A 27,401-nucleotide genomic window follows, 5' to 3' on the forward strand; every position below is an offset into this window, starting at 1 on the left:
TTTGTGCTCAGACACCACCAACAAACACATCATGGTGCAAGGACACTGTGAGCATGGACACAGGTGCCAACACATTTCTCAGTATGCGTCTGCTCATATATGCCCACATATCTATGGGGCCTCTTTTTCTCTCAACCTTCTCTATGCTGTTCTATACTTGCCTCCTTCAGGAAGCCCTCCCAGATTCACAGCCTCTGTCTTGCTTCTTCTAAAGTTTCCCATTTCCCCAAAACTAAAATCCAGTGCTCTGTGTACCGAGATTGGCTCTGCTCATAGCTCCAACACTTTGTGTCTCTGCTTTCTGGGGTGTTGAGGAGAGCCTGTCCTACCTCCTCCATCATACTGGAGCCTCCTTGAGGGTGAGAACTTTGTATCCCTGTTAGACTGGAGTCTCACTGAAGATAAAAACTTTATCTTTCTTCTTCTGAATCTCTTGTCCCCTCTTCCGCCCAGTTCTGAAAATTAAAGATAAAAAAAAATAGACCAGCAAGTATATTTCATTTATTAATAAACATATTGTGCCAGGTGCTGAAAGTGTTCAGATATTTAATAACACGTTCCCTAACTTCAAGGAGCTTACAATCTACTTTAAAGTAAGAGAAAAGATAAATAGGATTTAATTGGAAAATCTAGCATCCTCAATTTATATTTTAATGTTCAGGTTAAGCCTGCTGTGGAGCACTGACGCACAATGAACTTTTCTTTTCTTTAAATTTTACAGCAGTGTGATCAAGATTTACCCAAGCCTTTTGTTTTGTGTGGGTTTGTTTTAATCATACACCATGGTATTTTCCATGGACTGTGAGCACATAGTTTTGTTGGGAAGTCTCTTCTATAAGCCTTGCAGCCACCCACCCTCTCAGGCCTAACTCAACTGAAATGATACTAACTGGTAAGTTTTAATGGGTTCAAGTGTCCAAATGGAGAGCAATTTTTTAAAAAGCTACTATATGTCACCAATCTTAGAAACAGAGGCAACCTAGTGTACAGAAGAGAACACTGGGATAGAACAGAAGACCTAGGCTCTAATCTTAGTTCTTTCACTAACCAGCTCTGGGACTCTAGGTACATAACTTCCTTTCTCTGGGCTTCAATTTCCTCATGGGCAAAATGAGGGTATTTGACTAGATAATCTAAACTCCTTTCCAGTTTGGCTATTTTATGGATCTGTGAAGATTGGACTAAGAATCAGGAGGTCTTGGTCATGGTTTCTTCTTTGTTGATCTGGGTTTTCTCATTTTCTCTTCTAGTAACTAGGTGGCACTCATAATGGAGGACCAGGCCTGGAGTTAGACAGACTTGAGTTCAAATTCAACCACAGACCCTTACTTGCTATTTGACCCTGGGCAAGTCACTTAACCCTGTCTGCCTCAGTTTTCTCATCTGTAAAATGATCTGGAGAAGCAAATGGCAAACCACTCTAGTATCTTTGCCAAGAAAACCCTAAATGGAGTAATGAAGAATTGGACACAATTGAAAAACAACTCAGCAACAATGTTTCTTCCTGGATCTCTTACCTTTCTGGATGTTGCTTATCCTTTGTCCTCAAAGAAGACCATGATCTTAGGAAGATGAGATCTAAGGACTAAACCACCAATAAGATAATGTGGATACCTACCTTTTGTTGGCTATTAGAATTAAACATGGACCATTTACAGTGCTCAGAGATCCTCAGAGAATGGGACTGAGCCTGGAGAGGCGTTTCCTCTTGGCTTAAAACTATGTTCTTACTTATTGTTAAGACTAATGATTCCTTATTATTAGAGGTAGCATGTCTGCCATCACTGGATATTAGAAAGTTACATTTATAATTATAATTAAGAATAATCAAGTGAACTGAAAGGAGGTTTTCAGAACTACAAGTCATCCACCTTCCTAATTCAGGAGGTATTTTTCTCCATTGCCATAAAAGTTCATAAGATCTCAGTGTTTAAAGTCGAAAGTGACCTTGACAACTAATTTAGTCCAACCTCATTTTACAAATGAGGAAATTGAGACCTAGAGAAATAATGACTCTCCCAAGGTCACCTAAACAATAAATGTGTCAGAATTAGAATTTGAGTTCTTGTTTCTAAATCTAATGATGTTCTTTCTTCTGTGCCATACCACTAGGTGCCTGGTGCAGTAGGATACAGTGAGGTTAGAACCCAAGAAACTTTTTCCTGTGGTGTAGAGAGAATGCTAAATTGGGGGAACAATCTGCTTTCCTAAAGGTCACCAGTGATCTCTACCAAATAATTTCTCATTATCTTTGCCTCTCTGAAACTCCAGACACTGTTAAATACCGCCTCCTACTGGATACTTTCTTCTTCCTTGGATTCAGAAACATCACAGCCTTCCGATCCCCTTCCTCCTTCTCTGCTTTTTCTTTGTCATCTTTGATGACCCTTCATCCCTTTCTGTGTTCCTTGGGTGTCCCCGCTCCCCAAATTTCTATACTTGTCCCTCTTTGCTTTTCTTTCTATATTCACTCCCATGGATTCTTCTCCTCCCCAGTCCAGACCTCTCTTCTGAGCTCCAGACCCACAACTCTATCTCAGCCAACCTCACAGATTCAGCATGTGCAAAACTGAACTCCCCTTTCTTTCCTCTTAAACCTGCACGTCCTTTTGACTTCTGTCTCTGGCAGTGGTTGCACCATTTGTTCAGTCCGCCATGTTTAAAACCTTGGTGTCATCCTGGGCTCTTCCTGTTCTCCCAACCTTATCTAGTAGTTGCCATTTCCTGTAAGTCCTCCCTCCCTTGTATCACTCCCATTCATCTTTTCCTCTCTATTTGCACTGCTACCACCTCAGTGTATGCTCTCATTACCACCTGCCGGAGCTGTTGTAGTAACAGATCTTCTCTTCTCCACCATGTTCCCCCTCCAAATCAGATTTCATACAAGCCTCAACCAATCAGTTTCCTAGTATCTCCAGTGTGGGAAGAGTAATGTGTTTGCATTGAGGAGAGATTTGGGTTCAACTCTTGCCTATGACGCTTCCAGGCTATGGGCAAATGACTTAACTTTTCTTATCCTCAGTTTCCTCTTCTATAAAATAAGGAAAACAATGCCTCAGAGGGTTGTAAATCTGAAAGCACTGTATAAATACCAGTCATTATTACTACCTGGCCTCACCTACATACTTCACCACTCTCTAGCTTACTACCTCAACAAGGGGTCCATCATTGTTTATAGATCATGGACAGAGGGTGACAGAGAAAGACCCCACATTCAACAGTTTAAAATCATCATACAAAATATTAAATAGATAAATTGGAGAAATATCCCAAAGTGCCATGTGAGATAAAAGATAGAAGGTTAGTATTAACTAAGAGGATTAGCAAAGACTTCATAGAAAAGGTGTCATTTTCATTAGGCTTTGAAGGGTGTGTAGAAATTTTAAAAAGAGAATAATTCAATTCAATTCAATGGCCATTTATTAAGCACCTACTATGTGCCAGGCACTGACTGAGCTGAGTGCAAGGGATATAAAGAGTCAAAAAGATGGTCTCTTCCCTCAAAGAGGAAATTGCCAGTTATACCTGTTACAGCCAAACCTGCTGCTCACTACACCATTGTCCTTCCCATAAAACATTCCCAGAATCCCCTGCCAGGACACATTTGCATATAGTTGTCAGTTTGGTCTTGGCTCATGGTGCCTTGGGGTTGGCAGGGCAGAGGGAGTTTGAGGTTCAAAAGAAGCAGATCAGCTGTAAGACTTTGCTTCTCCTGGCCCTTTCACTGATGGATCTCAAAGCATTTATGAGGCCAAGCAGACCCAGACTGACAGGTAACCTAGGACTACAGAGGGAATGTGACCTGTCCTGCTCTCCCTGACATACTGGCTCCCAGACAGTGAGTAGCAGGACATGCAAAGACCGTTACTGGGACTCTCAGCTTTCTTTTTTTCTGTAAATCATGTGGGAAAGAGACAAGACCTGTGATTTCCTTGGTGTAAGGAACTCCCAGGAAAGAAACTACCTCTAACAATGCAGGTCATCACCTTTTTTTAAGAGTTGTCCAGCTGCTCTCAATTTTGTCTGCATATAATTGTTTACATGCTGCTTCCCCAATAGACTTCTTGAGGGCAGGGACTGTCTTTTGCCTTTCTTTGTATCTCTAGTACTTAGTCCAGTGCCTAGTACCTACTGTGCTTAATAAATGTAAGTTGACTGACAAAAATAATAAGTTGTTCAGGGCACTAATAGGTCAAGTAATTTGACCAGTGCCATAGCCATTATATGCCAGAGGCAAGATCTGAGCCTGTGTATTCTGGGCTTTGAATACATGTATGTATGTATATATGTATATATTTATATGATATATACCTATATGCAATAGGTATATATACATATGTAGTATTATATTCCCCAAAATACATATATTTTAATAGAACACAAATTGTGAAGACATGGAAGCTTGGTACAGCCAAGGACAGGATGCAGAATCTTGAGGACCTACAACATTCTTGGCCAGACATTATAGGATAACAATCACAGCTAGCATTTTTATCGTATTTATATTATTTGTAGTGATTTACAGTTTGCAAAGAGCTTTACAAATATGATCTCATTTGATGTTCACAATAACCCTGGGAAGTAGGTGGTATTATCATTGCCATTTTTTCAGATGAGGAAACAGGCAGACAGAGGTGGAGCAGCTTGCCCAGGATCACACAAGATAGTGTCTGAGTCTACAGTTCTTCCTGATTCCAGGGGCAGTTCTCTCTTCCCTGTACCACATGGCTGCCTAAGATTGTGGATTTAAAGCTTAAAAGGGCCTTCATCAAGTCTATTTCTCTCATTTTACAGATGAGGAAACTGAGGCCCAGAAATGAACAAGCACATTTTTTCCAGGACTCTCTTCTTTAATTGGCATTATATTGAATGCCATGAAGCCAGATACAAGTCATAGAAGTGGGAAGGAAGCTGATGGTAGTGGGGGAGTAGAGAGGAGAGGTTCTCTAGGAATCTCAAATTAGCAAGGTTAAATGTATTCAATCAGACAGACTCTTTTGGGTGTATTCCGAACAGTAAATATTTTGTCAACATATATGTGGTTAAATTGTGTATGCATGCGCATACGTGCGTGTGTGTGCATGTGTGTGTGCGTGCATGTGTGTGTGAAGTGCCAGAGGCTGGGAGGGGGTCAGACTATGATTCTTTGGACTGTGGAATGGCAGGGTCCCAGAATGGCCTCCCAAAGCGGAGACTTGCTTTGAATCGTTTCCTCAGTTTCTCAGTCAATAAAAAATCTTTCCAGTTCCCTGCTGTCCTTTTGGCTAATCCTCACAGAAAATTCTTCCATTTCCCAAGAATTTGTTTCTTTTTCATCAGCTTAAATGTTCTAGATTTTCAGATGAGACCAGAGATTGGTAATCCTTCCCTAGATCCCTCCCACTGACCTTTCCTGCCTTTTGCACCACCCAGTCCCCTTCCTCTCCTCCCTCCAGCCTTCCTTCCTCCTGTTCCCCTCTGTCCATCCTGTCTTCATTTTCATTTTCCTCTCTGCATTGGTTCTTTCCTGTCCTCTTTAAAAAAAAAAAAAAACAACCAACCGCCCCCCAAAATCAGAACAAAACCTGTTCTCCCCTCCCACTTATTAGCCTGTCTCCCTACTTTTTATTTCATTCTCATTTTTTCCACTACCCCCTTCTCTTGACTTCTTTTCCCCTTCCATCTTCCATTACTCCTCCCCCCACCCCACTCCCTTGTCTATCCTCCTCTCTACTACCTGGCTATTTCTTGTGGTCCACACTTGTTTTCTTTCTTCCTCCCTCTTTCCTCTCTCTCTCTCCTTCCCCCATCTCTGTATAGTATCACCCCCACATTTCTCCCCATCTCCCTCATTTACTTTTCTCTTGTCTCCTTCTCAGCTCATTTCTGTCTTTGTATTCATTCACTTTCTGAATCTTCCCTGGCACTCCCTCAGCCTCTCTTTCTTTCACTGTCTGGTTTTGTCTTTGTCTTAGTTCTTCTGTCTGTGTCTCTGTCTTACAGTCGCTCTGCTCTCTCTCTTTTTTTTTATGTCTGCCTCTCTGTATCTGCCTATTGTTCTGTCTCTGCCTGGGTCTCTGTCTTCTCCTTCCTGCTGTCGTTTTCTTTGTCTCCTAGCCTCTCTTCCCTTCTTCCATCTTTGCTTTTGTCCTCTTTTCTATTCTCTCTCTCTCTCTCTCTCTCTCCTTTCTCTTTCTGTCTCTGGTTCTCCCCCCCCCCCCCCCCCCCCCTTTACCTCTTTCTGTCTCTATTCCGATTTCAGCCCTTGGCTGCCACCTGCCTCCCTGTTTCATTCACCTCCCTTCCCTTCCCCGTGTAAGCCAGAGTGAAATTTAATTTTTCTGCTGAACCATCCACACCACCTGACCCCCCCACCCCCTCTCTGCCTGTCATACCTGTTACAGCCAAACCTGCTGCTCACTACACCATTGTCCTTCCCATAAAACATTCCCAGAATCCCCTGCCAGGACACATTTGCATATAGTTGTCAGTTTGGTCTTGGCTCATGGTGCCTTGGGGTTGGCAGGGCAGAGGGAGTTTGAGGTTCAAAAGAAGCAGATCAGCTGTAAGACTTTGCTCCTCCTGGCCCTTTCACTGATGGATCTCAAAGCATTTATGAGGCCAAGCAGACCCAGACTGACAGGTAACCTAGGACTACAGAGGGAATGTGACCTGTCCTACTCTTCCTGATAAATTGGCTCCCAGTGATAGGACCTGCAAAGGACCATTACTGGGACTCTCAGCCTCCTTTTTTTTTCTTTCTGTAAATCATGTGGGAAGAATCTGTTACTCTGTCCTTTTCATTTCATATATTTCTCTTTCTCTCACAGCCCCTGGCTGTGAGTGGACACTTGGTTGATAGATTGGCTGAACATGGAAGAAATCTAGGAGCCTAGACAAGTTTGGTTAACAGAGATAAGCCATAGTCATCTCCTTAGACACTGTTTTATTCCTGAAGGTTAAAGGAATAACCAGCTGGGAACTCTTGGTAGTGGGAGCTATGTGTGGAGGTGTCTACTGAGACATGGCAAGAATGTCTCCCATTTTGTTCACCCCTTTTTGTGGGTTCCACTCTTAATACTCCCAGTGACTATCCGGCCAGCAGCCCACAGTGGCATTCTGCCCAGATGGACAGAAGCTCTTCCAGATTTTGGCCAGTTATAAAATCCCATCTGGTCTTTGGAAAGACACCCCCTGCAGCTGCTGATCCCTCCCCCAGCTCAGCGATGGCCTCTGAGGTGGTTGGGACCAAGCGGAAGGGAAATGAAAAGGCTAAGCCATCTGGATGAGGAGAGCAAAGGACAGAATGAAAGCAGTGGCCTGGGCAATCAGGACACCTGGCTCCAAGTGTGGGCTTTAGAGGCAGGTTCTTTAAAGAATCTCAGGCCTTCAGAGCTACAGTCTTGTTGAACAGATTTTGAATGTGTCTCCTTTTCTTGACCTATATAGCCACCACCCTAGCTCAAGTCCTCCTCACCTTTAATCTGAACTATGGCAAAAACCTTTTCAATAGTCTCTAAGCATCCAGCATCCCCCACCCTTCAGTTCATCCTTCACAAAACTGCTAAAAAAAATTATCTTCTTAAAGCACTGGTTGTATTATGTCACATCCCTCAAGAACCATCAATGACTCCTTGTTACCTCTGGGATAAAACACACATTCTCAACCTGGAATTTAAAGTCTTTCACTGTCTGGGCCTAAGCAACCTTTATAGGAGGATTGAACATTTTTACCCTTTTACCCAGCAAATTATTTCAGTCAAACTGTTTTCCTTGCTGTTCTTTAGACCTGTACATTAGACCTCATGTCTCCCATAGCTGCCCCCCATAATTCCTTCTAACTCTTAGAATTTCTGTTCCCCCTTCAAGACCTAGCTCATGGGAAGGCTTTCCAGATCTTCCTAGTTTCGAGGACTCTTCTGATCCTCAACTAATCATAACTATTTACCTGTTTATACTGAATCATATTTCTCAAGCTGGAAGGGACCTACAAGGTCAACTAGTCCACTTTCTTCATTTTATAGATGAGGAAACTGAGGCCATGGGAGGCCAAATGATTTGCCCAAGATACTAAGCCTCAGAGGTGAAATCTGAACCCAGATCCTCCTATTCCAGAGCCAGTGCTCCTTCCCTTCCTCCCATAGTATATAAACTCCTTGAGGATAGGGACTGTTTGGCTTTGTTTTTCTGCCTTTATGTTCTTATTTCCCAGAATACTGCTCTGTACAAAGTAGAGGATTTAAATATTTGTTGAATTGTGGACTCAGATCTCAGAATTTAATTTTACAAATTAGTATACTGAAGACTGGAGAAGTGAAATCATCAATCATTCAATAAACCCTTTTTAAGCTCCTACTGTGTGCTAGGCATTGTGCTTAGTGCTGGGGATGCAAAAAGAAACAAAAGGTCATCACTGCCCTTAAGGAGCTTCCAATCTAAGGGGAGAGATGGTAAATATTGGCTAAGCAAGCTATATTCAGGATAAATAGGAAATAATTAGCAGAGGGAAGGTACTGGAATTGAAAGGGAGTGGGGAAGGCTCAGTGAGTTAAACACAGAATGAAGATTTGAACAAGGCTCCTTTTGGACACACTTTGTCTACTTCCCTTCCTTTTACATTGTTGTTTTTCAGTCATTTCAGTCATGTCTGACTTTTTGTGACCGCATTTGGGGTTTTCTTGGCAAAGATAGTGGAGTGGTTTACTATTTGCTTCTCCAACTCATTTTACAGATGAGGAAACTGAGGCAAACAAGGTTAAGTGATTTGCCCAGGGTCACACAGCTAGGAAGTGTCTGAGGCCAGATTTGAACTCAGGTCTTCCTGACTCTGGGCCTTGCACTGTATCCACTATGTCCTGACAGTTGTTGTTTAGTCATATCTAACTGTTCAACATCTGCGGACCATACTATCCATGGAATTTTCTTGGCAGAATGATTGCCATTTCCAGCTCATTTGACAGATGAGAAAAACTGAGGCAAACAGGGTTAAGTGACATGCTCAGGGTCACACAGCTAGTAAGTATCTAAGGCCAGAGTTGAACTAGGAAGATGTGTCTTCCTGACTCCAGGTCCAGCACTCTATCTACCATGCCACCTACCTGCTTCCTTTACATAGGCTGGCCTGAATACCTTGAATGTATTTTCTCCTTGCTTTGGTTTCTTAGAATCCTTAAGTTCCTTCAAGGCTCATTTCAGGTGCCACCTTCTGGGGGCAACCACTCCTTCCTCAAATTATCTTGTATTTAAATGTCTGTTTTTGTATGTGTTGCCTCCCCCACCCCAGTAGAATATGAACTCCACAAGGGCAAGAATTGTTTTATCCTTTTGTATTTTAAGTAACAGTAATTTATTAAATGCTTACCCTGTAGCAGGCACTGTGTTAAACACTCAACCCATTCCTACTGAGTAGGAGGCCATGAGAGTTACCTGACAGCCCAGAAGCCCACCAGAGAGAAGATGGGACTTGAACTGGGGAGTTACAGGACCTACCATGAGACCTCAAGAATCATAGAATCAGGGATTTAGAACCAAAAGAGCCCCTCAGAAGTCATCTAGTCCATCTCTGTCCATCAGACAGAACAGCTATAAACAGGGGTGTTGTTCTGGGTACCCCCTCTGTCCCAGTTTTTTCCTGGATGAGCCAGAGGATAGGATATGAATCAGTCCATCATCAAGCATGTGCCAGGCATTGTGCTAAGCACTCGGACCAATGAGTGAAACATTCCTACTCTTTGGGAACAGATGGGTAGGGCACCCTGCTCACCATTGAAGCTGCCACCCTGAAGGTGGAGAGAAGATACCTCTCCATGGAAGAGACTTCCAAATACCTAGGTTCCATAGGCTTTTCTTGCTTTGGACTCAGTCTCTCTCTCCTGCCCCCCTTCCTTAGGTACTGTATCTCTCTGTCCTCTGACCTCACCTCCCCTCCCTCAGCACATACACTGTGTCGTATCCTACTCCACTCCCATACTTGTCTTCTCCTTCATCTGTGTATGTCTCCCATGCCTGCTTTCCTGATCTCTCTCCCTCAAGTCTCTAGCTCTGTCTTTCCTCAGGCTAATGTTTCTTCATGCCATCTCCTCTCTTTTTCCTCCTCCTTCCCCCTCCTTCCTAAGCTTCCTCTCCCTCTCTATCAAAAGTGTAAATCTCTCTCTTCTTTTCTTTCCACTCCGCTGGCCCAGCCCGGAGAATTGAAGCCCTCTTTTCTCCGTAAGAGAATCCAACGTGAGGGGCCCTCTCTGGCTGTTGTATTTTTCATAGATCGGGAAAGGAATTGCTTGGAGGAGGTGGTGGAAGGGGGAGGAGGAGAGGAGATGTGAGAAAGGAGAAAGGGGAGGGTGCATCAGCGACTGAAGAAGAGTGGAGCGTGGAGAGATTTAGTTCCATCTGAAAGCTGTCGGCACGAATCAAAGGCTTCCCTTTGAACGGTCGGTGTAATCGGGAGCAGAGAGCGCAGGGAATGAAGCTTGGGCCCAGGGGGTTCATTACGGTCCCGTTTGATAAATCTGGGGAGACAGGGTTCTGGCCTCCCCCCCTCCTCACCCCAGTTCTTTTCTGTCCTCAGCCCTTACCAGCTTCCAGGAGAGCTGGACTCACTCTTTTCCCTGGGTCCATGGCTGGGGAGGTGGAGGAGTGTGTCAACCAAGTAGCAAGGAGCTACGTTGGGATTGAAACCCAGGGCTCAGGTCACGGGGGTACAGGTGTGTGCCAGTACCTGGCTGTACTCAGGAGATGACATTCTAGCAGTGATGGGACAAGAAAGGAAAGTATATGAACATGTGTATATGTGTGTGCGTGAGCAAAGGTGTGCCCACTTAGAGGCCTGCATGTATACATATTCAAAAATATGTTGCATGTGCAGACCATGATACAATTGGGAATCACAAATTCTTTCCCTGTGTTTATAAGGGGGAGTGAAGGGGAGGAGTGGAATATGTAGAAAAGACATGAGACTTGTTTTGATCCCAGGGACCAGAACTAGGGCAAATTTGGATTCAGATGAGAAAAAAACAAAACGAAACAACAAATTTGCTAATGCTTAGAGCTGTCCAAAATTAGAATGTGCTACCTAGGTAGACAGTGAGCTCTCTGTCGCTTGAGGTCTTCAGGCAGAGGCTAGGGATTTTGTGGAAGTGACCGCTGTTCAAGAATGGTCAGAAAGCATCATTTAGTGGCTTAGTGGCTACAGTATTAGACCTGGAATCCGAAAGACCTAAGTCCAAATCCAACTTCATACACTTACTAGCTGTGTGACCTGGGCAAGTCACCAGTTTGCCTCAGTTTCTTCAACTGTAAAATGAGCTGGAGAAGGAAATGGCAAAATCTTTCCAAGTATCTTTGCCAAGAAAACCCCAAATGGGGTCACAAAGAGTTGGACTGAACAGCAGCAAAATAAACCTCAGGGCTTTGGGGGTGAAGAAGGGTGAAGGAGAGGCAGAGAGCTAGGAGAACCAGGAGAGGGGTCTGTCCTAGAAGGGAGAAGAAAGGGAGAGTGAGTATGTTCTCAGGAAAAGGCAGTATGTGTACTAGAGATTTCTGTAGCTAAAGGACCTAGGGTTCAAGCCCTGACCCCACCCCTCATTAGCTGTGTGCCCTCAGACCAGGAGTTTTATCTCAAACCTTAGTTTCCTCATCTATAAAATAGAGGTGCTTACTCTCTGCCTCACAGAATTGTTGTATTGTGTGAAGGCATTCTGTAAACCTTAGGTGCTATGGAAACGTGTATTAGTGCATTCTTCTAGATTGAGGTAGCTGTCTAGGGAAACAGTAAGAGATTGGTTTGAACTAAGGGGTGAGGCTTGGGTGGAAATGAAGGATCATTTCAGTCATGTCTAACTCTGTGATCCCATTTCAGAGTTTTCTTGGCAAAAATACTGGAGTGGTTTTGCTGTTTCCTTCTCCAGCTCATTTTACAGATGAGGAAACTGAGACAAACTGGTTTAAATGATGTGCCCAGGGTCACACAGCTAGAAGGTATCTGAGGCTGGATTTGAACTCAGAAAGATGAGTCATCCTGACTTCAGGCCTCACGCTCCATCCCCGATCTAGCTATCTGAGATGGAGGCTAGGAATAAGTTAAGAAGAGGAGCCTCTCCCACTTCTGCCTTTCTGGTCACTCTCCCCACTTGAAATTTCCTAAGCATTCTCTCATTCCTAATCACTCCCCAGAAATCATTCCTACTTCTTCATTCTAACCCTGGCTTTGAACTCATCACTGGTACCAACAAACCCCTGGTTTGTCCACCTCAGCAATTCCCAGTTTAATGGAGGAAATATAACATTCACCTCCGGGACATGGTCAGAAATGCAAAGGCAGAAAGTCTTTTGGCATTAAGCTGTAGACATCAGGGTTGGAGAAAATCTATTTATCACATGTCTTCATCTACAGTAAGCTTACATGTGAACAGAGACGTATTCCCTCACCTTCCTGCAAACAGTTGCTGGTAGCCCTGCCCTGTGTCTGTCTTGCTCTCAATTATCTATCCCTTTCTGTATTTCTTTCTCCCTGTAGGTCTGCATTCCTCCTGGGTGGTGGTGTCAGTATCTGTCCTTTTTCTTTTCTTTTTTAACATCCAGATTCCTTCCTTTATCCCTCTCTCTCTGTTCTTGCTTCTCTATTTCTCGATCTTTCCCTTTGCCTCTGTGTGGGTGTCTCTGGCTTTGTCTCTATCACTTAGCATTGGTGCCTTCTCTCTCTGTCTCTATCAACCTCTCTTCCCTCAATCTCCTTGGGGTGTGTGTGTGTGTGTGTGTGTGTGTGTGTGTGTGTGTGTGTGTGTGTGTGTGTGTGTGTGTGTGTGTGTGTCTGTGTCTGTGTGTCTGTGTCTGTGTGTCTGTGTTCTGCCTGTCTTCACAATGGCTGTTTAAGAGTTCACCAAATCTCTGATGGTGTCTGAAGATGGGGGAAGAGAGAGATCAAAGCTGGTGAGAATTCAGAAAAAAATCACTGACAAAAATTAGCCCTAGACTGGAGCTGCTGGCCTTGCTAAGTAGAGTTGGTCTGCTCTTCTGATTCCTGTTATGCCTGTACTGAGGGCCTGGCTCTCCCTGCCGGTTTCCCCATAGCTCCCTGCTGAGGGAGGCCCAGTTCTCCCTGGCAAGTCATTTGCCAGCACTGGTGTTTGGCTTCCATCTCATTTCCTGGAAGCCAGTCAGGAAGCAAAAGATAGATGAATGATAGACCAGAGAACTGAAATGGTGCTGCTCACTCCAGTGGCAGATTCCTCTATGCAGCTGTGGCTTGGTGGAAGCCTCAGTCAACAAAGAGATGCAGTCCAAGTCACTAGGCCCAAGGGCTGGGAGCATTGGAACTCCAGGGTTCTGAGCCTGACTTTACTTAGTTGCTTAGTCAATAAACATTAAGTGCCTACCATGTGCCAGGCAGCTAAGTGATGCAGGCCTGGAGTGAAAAAGACTCATTTTCCTGATTTCAAATCTGACTTTAGAAACTTAGTAGCTGTGTGACCCTAGACAAGTCACTTAACCCTATTTGCCTCAGTTCCTTGTCTATAAAATGAGCTGGAGAAGAAATGGAAAATCACTCCAGTATCTTTGCCAAGAAAACCCCAAATGAGGTCATGAAGGTTGGGATGTGACTGAAAAACACCTAAACAGCAACAAAATGTGCTAGGCACTATGTCAAGAACTAGGGATACAAAAAGAGACAAGAGATAGTCCCTACCCTTAAGCAGCTTACACGATCTGATGTGAAAGACAACATGCCACAAATACATACAGAAACTATACACATGCTCTCCATATCCCAACCTCTAGACTCAAAACTTTGTGCACACAAACATGCCCCTGTATCTCACCCTGAACCTGAGTGGGCTTCCTTAACTCTCTTCTAGTCCTATCCCTTCCTTTCCTGCCTACCTTGCTCCAATCTCTCAGGAAGGTCTTCTTGTTCTGGCTTCATCCCTTCTTTCCCTAGTTAGGCTCAACTCCCCCACCCCCACATACACACACACAATTTCTTTGGAGCTTCCTTCTACTGGATGGTCTGTCCTTATCTCTGTGATTTGGGTTTGCCTTTGATCTGTTACCTAGGATTATCTTCCCCATCAGCCGGAGGGCTCCTGAGAAAGGAGACTGTTTCTACCTTCTCACTCTGAGCCCCTGAGTGCAGGGACTGTATCTCATTATACCTCTGCATCCTAAACACATAGCAAGTCTTACTTTGTTGTCAGGGGGTACTTAGTAAAGTGGGGAAAGACTTGGGTTTCTCCTCCAAGTTCCAAGAATTCACTCCTGGATGCTGCCTTGTTCTTGGGCATCATTTTGTTAAGAGAAGTGACAGTCAGAAAAGAAAGCAGGACCCTAGGAAGCAGATTCAAGATTCCTCTCCCCATTCTCATAACTTCATGAATCCGGTTTAATTTCCTGTGTCACCTTCTAAAACTCACTCTTTTGTTGAAAAGTTCTTCTTCTTGTCTGATTTTAGAGAACCGTAAGTCAGAGAATGTTAAAGCTAGCAAGGGACCCTAGAAAAAATCATCAATTTTCTCATTTTACTGATAAACAGAAAGGGAAAAAGTTATTTGCTTAAGGTCACCCAAAAATCCTGGTAGAACTGGAATTTGAAGCCTTTTCTCCTAAGATGATATATGTGAAGTGCTTTGCAAACCTTAAAGTATTATAGAAATGTTAGCCATTATTATTTCCATCTCCATCCTTCCTCCAGTGGGGCCTGGACCTGCTTTTTCACTCTCACTCTTTTGGGGAAACTGCTCTCACTGCCTCTTATAGACAATGAGTACAGGGTGTCCAGGACTGCTGAGTAAACTTTAGGACTCAAAGTTTTAAGACTAATTCTGTCTCCAGGACTCCCAGGGCACCCCCAGGACAAGTTGTTGTGCCCCCCCCCCTTTATGTCTCAGTTTCTCCAATAAGATTGCAAATGGGGGGAGAAGTGGTTTTGGGTAGTTTGCAGCACGTAGCTCCCTGAAGAAATGTGCAAGGACATGAATAAATTTGAATAATAACGAGCACAGAGCTGGAATTAATAATGCGGGCTTCTTACCTGACACCACCCTGACAATTGAGATCTCCAAGTCCAAAATCCTTTTGAATACAGGTGAGGCTCATTCTCCCACTCCTTAGAAGGTGTGGCTATAAAGTCAGGTCCAGGGATGGGGGGGACCAGGGTCAGGAAAATGGAACATGGAATAATGGTATGGGGATTTGTGCTTATTTGGAATGGAGACACCTTGCAACCCCACCACTGAAGCTGGACTTAGAAATCTACTAAACAGAGAATAGGAATCATTGTTTTAAATCACATTCTGTACATCCATCCTCCCCTGCTTCCACACCAAGTGTTTCTCTACTATTGCTATGATCAGACCCTCCATGGCCCTAAATGAGACTGAGGGAGGAAGGAAAGAAACAACCCTTGCTATGGAGGAATCTCCTGGGTTTGATGGGCACAGGATAACACCCCTCTTCCCTGGTCCCTAGATATGGACAGAGAGGCATTTTTAGAGATGGATTGGGTGAGGTGAGAAGATAGGGCTCCACTGAATGGATAGTGGGGCCAGGTTTCCCCTCTAGAACACAGAATATGAGTGTGGAAAGTAGAGAGTGGAAAAGGCAGCTAGGTGCCATAATTCAGAACTCTGAGACAGGAATACCTGAATTTGAATTCTGCTTCAGATACTTACTTGCTATGTGTAATCTCTCCCAACCTCAATTTCTTTATGTGTAAAATAACTGCAGCCACGTCTTCGGGTTTTTTCTGATGATCAAATGAGAAAACACTAACACATGTAAACATATCGAAAACCTTAAAGGACTGTGTAAATGTTAACCATTGTTATTATCATGATGGGTAGGTGAGGCTGGAATGGGAGCAGAATTAAAGTCTCCACAGGTGTGATTAGTGCAAATTGGTGTGCTAAGAGTAGGGCAAGAGCCCCTGCCCTCCCTTCACTTTTCTCATCTAAAGAAGCAAGGGTAGCTTCCATTTCTCTGAATCAGCTAGCTGTTCAACTCAGCCCGGGCCCCGGTCCTTGCTTTTCTGGCTGGATCGAAGCTGGAGGGAGTGGGAGGGGGCAGCTAGGAGAAGGGGGGAATAGAAGAGGGGGAAGAACAAACCCTGCAATCCAATTCCCTGCTCCATTTAGGCTTCACAATTAAAGGCAATTACACTGCAGTTTTCTAATCAAATGCTCCCAGCCCCTCTGCCAGCCAGGCAGCGATGTGTGCCTCCCTTCGACAGGGAGCGGGACAGAAGCCACATCCTGGACTGGGCACTGCCAAAGCTAAGCATGTGCAGGTGTGAGTGTGCACAGGAGATCCTGGAGGGAATCGTGTCCAGGGAGAGATCCTGCCAGCAGGCTTTGGGGTTGTGTGTGAGCTGAGGGTAGGAAGTTGAGCCAAGGCCCCTCCTGGGTCAAGCCCAGCCTGGGCTAGCTGTGACCCCTCAGGCATGCGTGTGTGAACATGTGGATGGCAGGCACAGGCTGACAGGTGCCCAACAGGCCCTGCAGCCCCTTCCCAAAGCTCCCCCTCCACCCTCAAGCCGACATGTGATAAACACCAGGGCCTGAGGGGAGGCAGGGCACATGCCTGCACTCCTATACACTATCTTTCAGCCTCACTGCCACGGCCAGCGATCAACATTAATTATGCATCATTGATTAACATGGATGATTGGACTCTGTAGCCCAAACTATTATCAGGAGATCTCTAAGCACTCTGTGGCTTTGAACTCCATTTCTTCTGGAAAAGGGGGAGCAGGGAGGGCCAAGGGAGTGAAATAGAAGGCTGTAGAGAGGAACGGTGGGGCAGAGCTAAGGATGGGGCTGTGTATCAGCCTGGTAAACTCACATTACTAAAGGCTACAACAGTCCCCTGGGGGAATGTTGGAGAGTTTGAAAGGTGGGAGGAGTTGGATCCCTTTTCCCCACCCCTGCCCCATCCTCCATACACACAATTACACAATTGAAGGAAGGTGGCAGAGTCTGGTTCCTCACCTGATGCCCACTGTTTCTCTCTGCCAGGAACCCAGACCCGATTTAGCCAGGAGCCATCTGACCAGACGGTGGTGGCTGGGCAGCGGGCTGTGCTTTCCTGTGTGCTGCTGAACTATTCTGGCATTGTGCAATGGACCAAGGATGGGCTGGCTCTGGGCATGGGCCAGGGCCTCAAAGGTAAGGTCTTCATCTGTCTCTCTCTCTGTTTTCCTTTGATCCCATGATCCTGTGATCCTTCTTCCCCCAGATCATCTTTCCTCTGGACTGCCTGTTTTCCATTCATGTTGGCTACTTTGGAGTCCTCTGCCTCACTCTAGCTTGTTGTTCCTCAGTTCTTTTACTGTCATCTCTGTGCCCATTTTTCTCTCCTCTCTCACTCCATCTCCATATGTATTTGTACATTTGCATGTGTTCTTTATGTGTTTGTGTGTACTTATCCATCCATGTGCACACATGTATTAGAAATATACCCCTGCCCAGACATTTTGTCAGGTAGTTTGTCTCTTCTCAAAATGTTTCTGTGTTTAAAGAAAGGTGCTGAAGTCACAGAAGGGGAGAGTAAACCAGGGAAAGAAAAAGACAAGGAGACTGGCAGAGAGAGCCAGAGAAACAGGGTGGAAGGTGCATGTGGAATTAGAAAAGAGGATTCTCAGCAGGTGTGAAGAGGTGAAAGGCATTTCCAGGAATATCTAAATCTAAACCTTCATTTTTACAGATGAGGAACTGAGGGCTCAGAGAGGAAGAAACAAGACAGAGGTTACGCACCTAGTGAAAAAATCCAAATTTGATGGATCTCCTGGGTTCCCCAGTCCAATAGTCTTTCTCCTACAATGTTATTATGTGGTACAAGAAGCACTATATTTATCTTCAACAAATTTTTCATTGTGGTCATCCTTCTAGATACCTTCCCACCATTGTCCAATCAGTATGAGAGCTCAGGGATGGGTAAACTCATTTTATTGTCAACAGCCTTTATTAATTGCCTGCTGTATCGGTGCTAAGCAAATATGAGTGAGCTTCACACACACACACACACACACACACACACACACACACATCATATTCCAAAGCCAAATGAAAATGATTTGAGGTATATAGAGTACTGGGGGACTTTTTTTTTCTTTTGGTATGGCCCTCCTCTAGTGAGGCAGATAATGGAGAGGACCATGTAGTGATCTACAACAAGAGAATAGAGATGGAGGCTGGATTCATTGTTGAGATAGAGAGAGAGAAACAGAGAGAGATCAATAGATATGGAGTGAGAGGGATCAATAAAAGGCTGGACAGAGTGAGATAAAGGGAGGAAGGAGAGCGTGGGGAGTCAGGCTACAGAGAGCAAGGAGTGGGGGTAGGCAGCTAGTCAAAATGATGAAGAAAGAGAGAGAAGAGGATGGCACAAGGTGGGGAGGGTTGAGACTCAGTCAATCCATCCCCCCCATATTCGCATTCCCAGAAACTCCTTGCCCAGCAGGGAAACTTCACCCGGTGTCCCCTTCAGAGACTGTGGGGAAAGGTTTCAGTCTTGAGGGAGGGAGAGCTGAGTCTCTGTCTCAGTCTGAGAAAGTCCCACAGAAGGATCCCCAGAGAGCTGCTGCCTCTGCTATGATGTCCTATATTTCACGGATATTCTCTCTGTCTCTCCCTCCCACCGCCTTGCTGCGCCTCACTCTTTTCTTTCCTATTATTATGAGAGACATTTGTCTGCAAACAGCCTCTGAGGTTTCATCTGCTTCTGTTCATTGCTTCCTTCTTTGCCCACCTCCTTCTCCTTTTCTTCTGTTTTCAGGTTCTCACATCCCCTTTTTTGGCTATAGGGGATTTTGAGGTCAAAATCCTTTGCCTGTGACCTTGTCACCTCTTGACTGTACCATAGGATAGGACAGAGGGAGGGTGGGACAGAGGAGGAATTGTACTTTAAGTAAATATGAAGTCTTGGGATAGAAATGGGAGGTTTGAGTGATGGCAAAGTGGGGGACTCTGGGGGGTCTAGAGATGGGTTTAGGGGCCCTCTGGGATAATGGGAATTGGGTGGAAAAGAGGTATCTGAGTTTGGTTAGCACCTAGATCAGCTCACATGTGACCTTTTTTCATCTCCCTAGCATGGCCACGATACCAGATTGTGGGCTCTGCAGAAGCTGGGCAGTACAACTTGGAGATTACAGATGCAGAGCTTTCCGATGATGCTTCCTATGAGTGCCAAGCCACAGAAGCTGCCCTTCGCTCACGAAAGGCAAAACTCACTGTGCTGAGTAAGAGACTTTCCTTAGTGTCCACTCTGACCTTCATGGTGTCCCTCCTCATTGTCATCCTAGCCCCTTCTCCTGTTCCCCAATATTACCACTGCTCCTCCCTATCCTCATCCCTCTCCTAGTCACCTCTTTAATCTCTCAAGGCGGCTTCTTCTCTGGTCCTTCTCTCACTACAATCTCTATTGTCCCATCCAACAGCAATGTCCTGGTTTTCCTTTTCAACTTTTTAGTTCAATATAATGAATATGAAGTGTGTACTCTACGCAGACCATTGTGTTAGGTCCAAGGGATGCAAACATTAGGAATGACAATCTTTGCCCTCAAGTTGCTTAAGGTCTAAAATAATAGGGGGAATACAATACCTGTACCAGTAAGTATGAGATTGGAATGAGGGTGAGGTCAAGACAAAGTCTTGTAAGAAATATGAGGTGGGAAGATCACTTTCAACTATGGGGATCATGGAAGGTTTCATGAAGAGCCTGAAGGCAGAGAATAACTTAATCAGGTGGAGATTCAAAGAAAATGTGTTCCAAGCATGGGATGCTTACATGAATGCAAAGATGTAGGTGGGAGAAAACAAGACAAGATCAAGAAACATCTAGTAGTTTAGTTTAGCTAGAAAGTAGAATGCCTGAAGGAAAATGGTACAAAATAAAATTTGAAAATATCAGTTGGAGTCAGATTCTAGAAGACTCTTAAATGTCTGGTGAAGGATTTTTTTGTTTTTGTTTTGGAACATTTATCCTGTAGGCAACAGAGAACCACTGAAGAGTTTTGAAGAGGGGACATTGTATTCGCAAGATGATTTCAAGCTACTCCATTAAGAATCAGATAAGAGAAGTGAATCAAGGGTAATGGTTGAGAAGTGAATCATGGGTAATAGTTACAGTATTCCAAGAGAGATACTATGAGGGTCTGAACAAAGGTGGCATCCGTGTGCCTGGAGATAAAGGGATTGATTCAAGAACAACTGGAGAGTTAGAATTATAGGACTTGTCAATTGGTAAGGGGGAGGAAGAGAAATAGAAGTAGAAGTTAAGCAGTTCACTTTTGACTGTGTTGAGTATGAGGTGCCCATGATGCATCCAAGAGGTAATGGTCAGCACCAGATGGACATGTGGGATTAGTGTTCAGTGGAGAGATATTGACTGCAGATAAAAAATTGGGAGGAGTCATCTGCAGAGAGACGATCTTTGAGGCCATGGAAATGAGTGAGATTGCTAAGTGAAAGCAGCTTTCTAGATTCTAAATAAGAGGAATAGGAAGAGGATTAGCATTTCAAAGTCTACTCTGTGCCAGGAACTGTACTAAGTGTTTTAGAAATATCACCTCATTTGATAAGAGAGCCAAGGACAAAATCTTAAGGAATACCTATTCTTAGGAAGTGAGAGAAGGAAGATGAAGCATAGAGGGAGACTGAGAAAGATCAGACTGGTAGAAAGAGCAGTAGAAGAGAATAGTCTCACAAATGTGTGTTTGTCCTTTGTTGCTGAAGAAGACCATGCCATCAGAGAAATAATGACATGACCTGCACTTGACTTTGTTTTGAGTGAGGGAGTGCTGTGCAGGTCATGAGCCTCACTTCTCCTCCAGGGTCATCTGAATCCAGTGACCAGATATTCTGGACCAGATATGACTGGAGATGATGCAAGATGAGGCAATTGGGGTTAAGTGACTTGCCCAAAGTCACACAGCTAGTGTGTCAAATGTCTGAGGTGATATTTGAACTCAGGTCCTCCTGACTCCTGCACTGGTGCTCTATCCACTGCACCACCTAGCTGCCCCAGTCTCAGAAATGGAAGAAGGAACTAGCAAGGGTGTATGAGTGCACAACAGTGTCAAATGATGCAAAAAGGCCAAAGAGAATAAAGAAAGATCTTTGGACTTGACAATTAAGAGAAAGAATATGGAGAAGACTGTGGAAATTACAATTTTAGCATATTGGTGGGGGAAAATGAAGGAGAATCCACTGGTTAGTGGTGAGGAAGTAGAAGCATCAGGTGTAACATTGGTGAAGTTTCTTAAAATTTAGAGTAAAAGGAGACAAAGCTATTGGATTATTTCAGGGTAAGGGAGAACACAGCATGTTTATAGAAATGAGAAAGAGATAGAGAGAGGGAGGGAGAGAGGGATAGATGATGGGGGGTGGGGGGAGTGAAGATCCCTTGGTAAGAAATGATCTTTAAGGCTAGAACAAAAGAATCACAAAATCTCACAGCTGGAACTGAGATCTCAAAGGTGATCTAGTCTAACTGGGACCTAAATAAGAAATATTCTTACAATATGCTTAACAAGAAGTTATCCAACCTTGGTTTTAAATAACAGGCATTAGGGAATGCACTTACCTCCCAAAGCAGTTCATTCCATTCTTGGATGACTAATTTTTAGGACAGCTGCTAGGTGGCATCATAGTGCACAGAGCATTGAGACTATATAGTTAGGAGGATTCATGTTCCTGAGTTCAAATCCAGCCTCAGATACATACTAAGTGTGTGACCCTGGGCAAGTTACTTAACCCTGTTTACCTCAGTTTCCACATCTATAAAATGAGCTAGAGAAGGAAATGGCAAACCACTCCAGCATCTTTCATAGAGAGTTGGACATGACTGAAAAACAACTGAAAAGAAAATTTAGGAAGTTTTTTTGCCCCCATCAAGCCTAAGTCTTCCTTTTTGCAATGTCCTGCCCCTTAGTTCTGCCTTTTAAAAACCAACTCAGAACAAGCTTAATCTGAATTCCATATGAGAGTCCTTTAAATACTATCAAATGTGCTCAGACTTTCAACCCCATCCTCAAATTATATGATCTCAAATGACATGAACCATCCCAACTGGCCTCTTCTGGACACTCTTCAGTTTATGCATCTCCATCCTAGAGGGTATCATCCAGAAGGAAGCTTAATACTCCAGATATGTTCTGATCAAGGCAGATCTAGCACAGAGGTGCTATCTCCTCACTAGTCCTTCACATTATTCCTGTCTTAATGTAGCTCAAGACTGTACTAGCTTTGTTGGATGTCATATCACATCACTGATTCATTTGAGCTTTCATTTCACTAAAACCCCCAGATATTTTTCAGAAGAATTACTGTCTAGTCACGTCTCCTGCATCTTATTCTAGATAAGTTGAGTTTTTAGCCCAAGTCTAAGACTTTTACAATGTTGTAGCATGTCAAGATCTGCTTAAATGCCCATCCTTTCATCCAGTATATGAGTTATGAGTCTTTAGAACTTAGTCATAGAATTTTTAATATTGTCTAGTATGAGAGTTTTTAACTTTATTAAGTATCATAGACCTCTGTGGACCCCTTGTTAAAATAATGTTTTTAAAGGCATAAAATAAAATATATAAATTACAAAGGAAACCAATTACATTGAAATATAGTTATGAAATTTTTTTTAAAAAAGTTCAAAAAACAAAGAAATTATGGTCCCTCTGAGAGATAATGAAGGTTAACTGAATGTCCACAGTCATATAATCAGACAGCAAGCAATTGTTAAGCCCTTACTATCTGTCAAGTGTTGTGCTAAGTGTAGGAGTGCAAAGAAAGACAAAAATAAAACAAGACAAAACCTAGTAAAAAGCAGACCTAGAATTTGAACTAAGATTCTCGGATAACTGGTCCAGTGTTTTTTTTCTCTGTGTTGCCTTGCTGTTCATCACTGAGTGCCCATTTGAGGGTCCACTGTTTAGTGGACCTGATGTTCTTGTTTTCATGGTTGTCTCAAACAACACTCAGTAGCTCCCGAGGAGGAACACAAAATAGAATTGTCAGTCAATGCCACCATTGGGATAGGCATTATCGAGGTTGTAAAAACCCAAGAAGAATACAAAGATGAAGGAAAGTTCTTATAAGGGATGTGTTAGTTAGAATTGCCCTCTAACTAGGGATAAGAATTTAGAGAAATTTTTAGGACGATAGGTGTTTTATTTGTGGAGCTAGGGATGACCTGTAGGTTCCCCTTTGTGCTTCAGGACAGAAAGGGACATCCCCTACCCCACTCCGCTAATGCAAGGGGAAGAGGTTAGGAAGTCTCTGTCTGCTTTTGGCTTATAGAAAAGTAACCAGTGGTAGACTCTTGGCCTTCGCACTCTGTTTTCTGAGCCTCCTCCTTTGCTGTTGCTCTCTCTGAGCAGTTTGTTCTTCTATCCCTCTTTCCTTTCATAACCTTGAACAACCCCTTCCTTGCATCTTTGTCCTCCTTGGCTCCTGCTATACTAAGCCTTAGCAACTTCATTGACACCCTTAGTATACCAGAAGGCTGGAGCTGAAAGAATGGGACTTGGAACTGAGGGTGTCCCTGAGGATAAATATATAAAGAAATGGGAAGAGGGAAAGCCTGGGAGGGCCATCGGACTGTACTTGTGTTCTGGACCACCTCTCCCCACCCCCACCTCCCCTTTCTCTAAACCCCTTCTCTCCCCAGCCTCCCTCCCCCCAGGCTTGAAAAAGTTGTATCCTGAGGACCTCAACCTGGCTCCAGGCATTCCCTCTAAAGCCGCCCACGGTAGGAAGAGCAGAAGTCTTCTCAGGACACCCGGGAGCCATTTGCATAATTAGAAGAACCTCCCCAGGGCAGATTAAAGGAATGAGGTCGCCTCTGACACACTTCTGCCTGGAGCTGGGTTTGCATGTTTCTCTCTCTCTCTCTCTCTCTCTCTCTCTCTCTCTCTCTCTCTCTCTCTCTCTCTCTCTCTCTCTTCTAGACTCGTCATTTCTCTGTTTTTGTAGCTTAATCTGTGGGTCTGAGTCTTTATATTGTGTGCCATCCGCATTCCACCCCTCCACCTCCTCCTATGACATAGGGTCTGTGTGTTGTGTCTTTCCTCTCCTTGGGAACCTCTAACTCTGTCTCCCAGATTCTTTCTCACCCTCTGTGTTCCTTTCCCCTCTCTGCCCCTTCCTTTCTTTTTTCTCTCACCCTTGCCTTTATCTGTGCTAACTCTCCCCATTGATTTTCTCTACCCCCACTCTTCTGCTATTTTGGTTTCTCTTCTTCTAGCTGTGCCTTTCTGTCTTTCTTTGCCTTCTCTATCTCTGTCTATCCCTTCTTTCACCTCTACCCCTCCCCACCTCTACTATCTCTTCTGTGTTTCTGGGTCTTTCTATTGCTGGATTTCTTTTTCACTCTAGTTCTGTCTAGCTGTTTCTCGTTCAATTTTTTTTTTTACTATGTTTCTATTTCTTTGACTGTGTGTCTATCTCTGTCCTGTACATTACAGCAATCCCTTTGTCCTCCTGTCTCTTTTGATTCTGTCCCTGTGTATCTTTATATTTCTGTCTCATTTTCCCTTGTCAGCATTTTCCCCCTTTCCTTCTTTCTATGTTTTTTAAAAGCTTTCCCCTTCTCTCTTTGATTTTTCATTGCCCTCCCTCCCCTAAAATGACCTTAGAGCTAGAAGAGATAACCTAGGGCAAGAAGAGGCATTGGGGTGAAGAAGACAGAAATGAGAGGAGAGAATGCTAAGCAGCTATGAATTTATTTAAATTCAGGAAAATTCAACAAAATGCTTTTACAAGACACTGGGCTAAGCTCTGATCAAAAGACAAGAATAAATTAGACAAGTCTTGTCTTCAGGAAGCTTGATGTCTGTGAGGCTTCCAAGTTTCTGAACATTAGGATGTGCCTTGTGAGACTTGGGTTGGTCACATGACCAGGAAGTATAGACAAAATCAGAGATTCTTAGTTCTGACACCAAGCTCTCTATCTCCCAGGTCAGGCTGTGTCTCCCAACCCTCTTATTCAACAGAAGAAAAAACTCTGGCCCTTTAAGGTGAAATCATTTGCCTCCAAAAGTTCTCCCAGAAGTGTCAGAGGAGGGGATAAGCAGATATAGGAGATGTCGGGAGCAGGTCAGTTTGCTAGAGAGGAGAGCCTCAGCTGAAGTGTCATTGGAAAGAACACTGACTTTACCTGTCTCTGATACTGACCTGTAAGATAATGCTAACTCATTTAACCTACTCCTTTAGATTCCTCATCTGTAGAATGGGATGACTGGATTAGATGACTTCTGAGATCCTTGAAGTGCTAGAGATATGGCCCTAGCAGTCAATATATTGGAAATGGATATGATTGGCAGAAGGAAAGGTGAAGGAGCAGCTGGAAGGACCTTCAGGGATCAACTTCTGGTTTAGAGTAGATAGGAGGGCCAAATAGAGACTTCTTGCTCTTGGACTAGGCAAGATGAAGAATGAATTAAGTTGTATGGTTTATTCTGATTGGTCTTTCTTCCTCCCCTATTTTCTCTTCCTCCCGGAAGTTTTCGGTACTGTCCTACTTGCCCTAGGGCAACTAGGTGGAGCCATAGTGCACACAATGCTGGACTTGGAGTTAGGAAGACTATCTTCATGAGTTCAAATCTGGCCTCTGACACTTGTTAGCTATGTAGCCCTGGGCAAGTTACTTAACCCTGTTTGCCTCAGTTCCTCATCTGTAAAATGAACTAGAGAAGGAAAAGGCAAACCACTCCAGTATCTCTGCCAAGAAAACCCCAAATGGGGTCACAAAGAGTTGTACACAACTGATACATCTCAACAACTGTGCCCTGTTCTGCCCTGCCTTGTCTTGCCATGTCCCTCCTTCCACTATTCTGCCCTGACTTATCTTCCTCTGTCCCCCTTCTCGCTTCCCTTCTGCCTCCCAAACTTCCGACTATCTGACTCTAAACAAAGGCATTGATATAAGGCTAAGGAGCTCAGAGTTTATGGGGGGCCTGGGGTGGGACCTGAACACTTTGACATCCACCAGAAGCAGAAGGGAGCATCCAGAGTGCCTGCAGCCTTGCATTTTGCCAGCCTGATAGAGTCTCTGCGTGCCTCTCACCCATATCTTCCACTGATGCCCCAAAGAAGAGTTCAGTCTACTTCAGACAATATGAGGTCCCTATTTTCCTGCACACTACAGGATTCTGGGTAAAGGGTTTTTTTCTTTTGAAGACACGTTTAATTTATATCATTTAAATTTAAATGCAGGTGCACATACCTATAAACATACATGCACATTTAAACACTGATACTGGGGAGGCTCAGAAATACATTCCAGGCCAGTCATCTGAGGATTGGCCTGACTCAATTTGGGGAGGCTTATCACCAGAAAGTTGGTTCTGGATAATTCCATGACATTTTTTAGTCAATTGTTATGAAGACCATCTATTAAAATGTGGAGGGCTCGTGATCAGCTTTGGTGGAGGGAGCACCCACATGGAAGAAATACCAACTACTTGAAATATAAAAATACATGAACATATTTGATTCTAGACAAATGTATACATGTGATCATAATAGATACACACATACAATCATGTGTATGGGTATACAAAGCATATTTAAACTCGGATACATGTGCATACATACATATAACTTCAACTGCAACAAGCATTTGCTAAGGATATACTCTGTAAGGAACATGCAATAGATTATTGTGCATAGACATAGTTCCTTGACTTCTTGAGCTTAGGGTCTAGTGGAAAGGTACTATATATACCCAGATAACTGTAATACAAAATTATATGTGCTTGGATGTATCAGAGAAATAAAGATGGAGAAGGAAGAAGGTTCATTCCAACCTGGAAAAAAAAGAAATATGGAGGCAAGAAGGTAAGGTGGCCTGCACAGGGGATAGAACATGATCCAATCTGTTGGAAACACAGACCATATAGAAAGGAGGTATATAAGATAACCCTGGGAAGACAATGAGGTCTAAGATTCTGGGGAGTGTTGAGTGCCAACCTAAGGAGACAGGCATACATATAATGGGCAATAGAGTGCTCCTGAAGGATTTTGACTAGAGGGATAACATAAACAGGTTAGTGAATAAATCTGGGAATAGTTTGAAGAACAGACCACAGTATGGAGACTGAGAGTGAGAGGCAGGGAGAAGAGGAGTGGGGGGGAGAGAGAGAAAGAGTAGACAATGGGAGTTACTGCAATTATCCAAACTGTTTTTTGTTTTGTTTTTCTTGTAGTTTCTACACATGCATTTCATCTCCATGCCTTTGCATAGGCTGTGTCTCATGTCTGGAATGCGCTCTCTCCTTGCCTCCACCTCTTACAATCATTAGTTTCCTTCAAAGCTCAGCTCAGATGCCTTCTACATGACTCCTTTCCTGGTCCCCCAAGCCTATAGTGTTCTCCCTTTGTACATTTTGTGTGCATGCATGCGTGAGTGTCCACACACACACACACACACACACACAC

The 27,401-nt window shown here is 43.9% G+C and overlaps 1 protein-coding gene across 5 annotated transcripts in view; it reads left to right on the top strand.

Moving 5' to 3' along the window:
* The window catches only part of KIRREL1 (kirre like nephrin family adhesion molecule 1), a 159,281-nt gene that overhangs the window by 104,586 nt on the left and 27,294 nt on the right, over positions 1–27,401 (top strand). For all 5 annotated transcript variants that reach the window (XM_072647341.1, XM_072647343.1, XM_072647339.1 and 2 more), the window contains exons 2-3: positions 16,983–17,132; positions 19,055–19,204. In XM_072647341.1, the coding sequence (XP_072503442.1) occupies positions 16,983–17,132; positions 19,055–19,204 (300 nt within the window). The remainder of the gene's footprint in view (positions 1–16,982; positions 17,133–19,054; positions 19,205–27,401) is intronic.

This window comes from Notamacropus eugenii, chromosome 2, assembly GCF_028372415.1.
Source record: "Notamacropus eugenii isolate mMacEug1 chromosome 2, mMacEug1.pri_v2, whole genome shotgun sequence".
Taxonomy (NCBI): Eukaryota; Metazoa; Chordata; class Mammalia; order Diprotodontia; family Macropodidae; genus Notamacropus; species Notamacropus eugenii.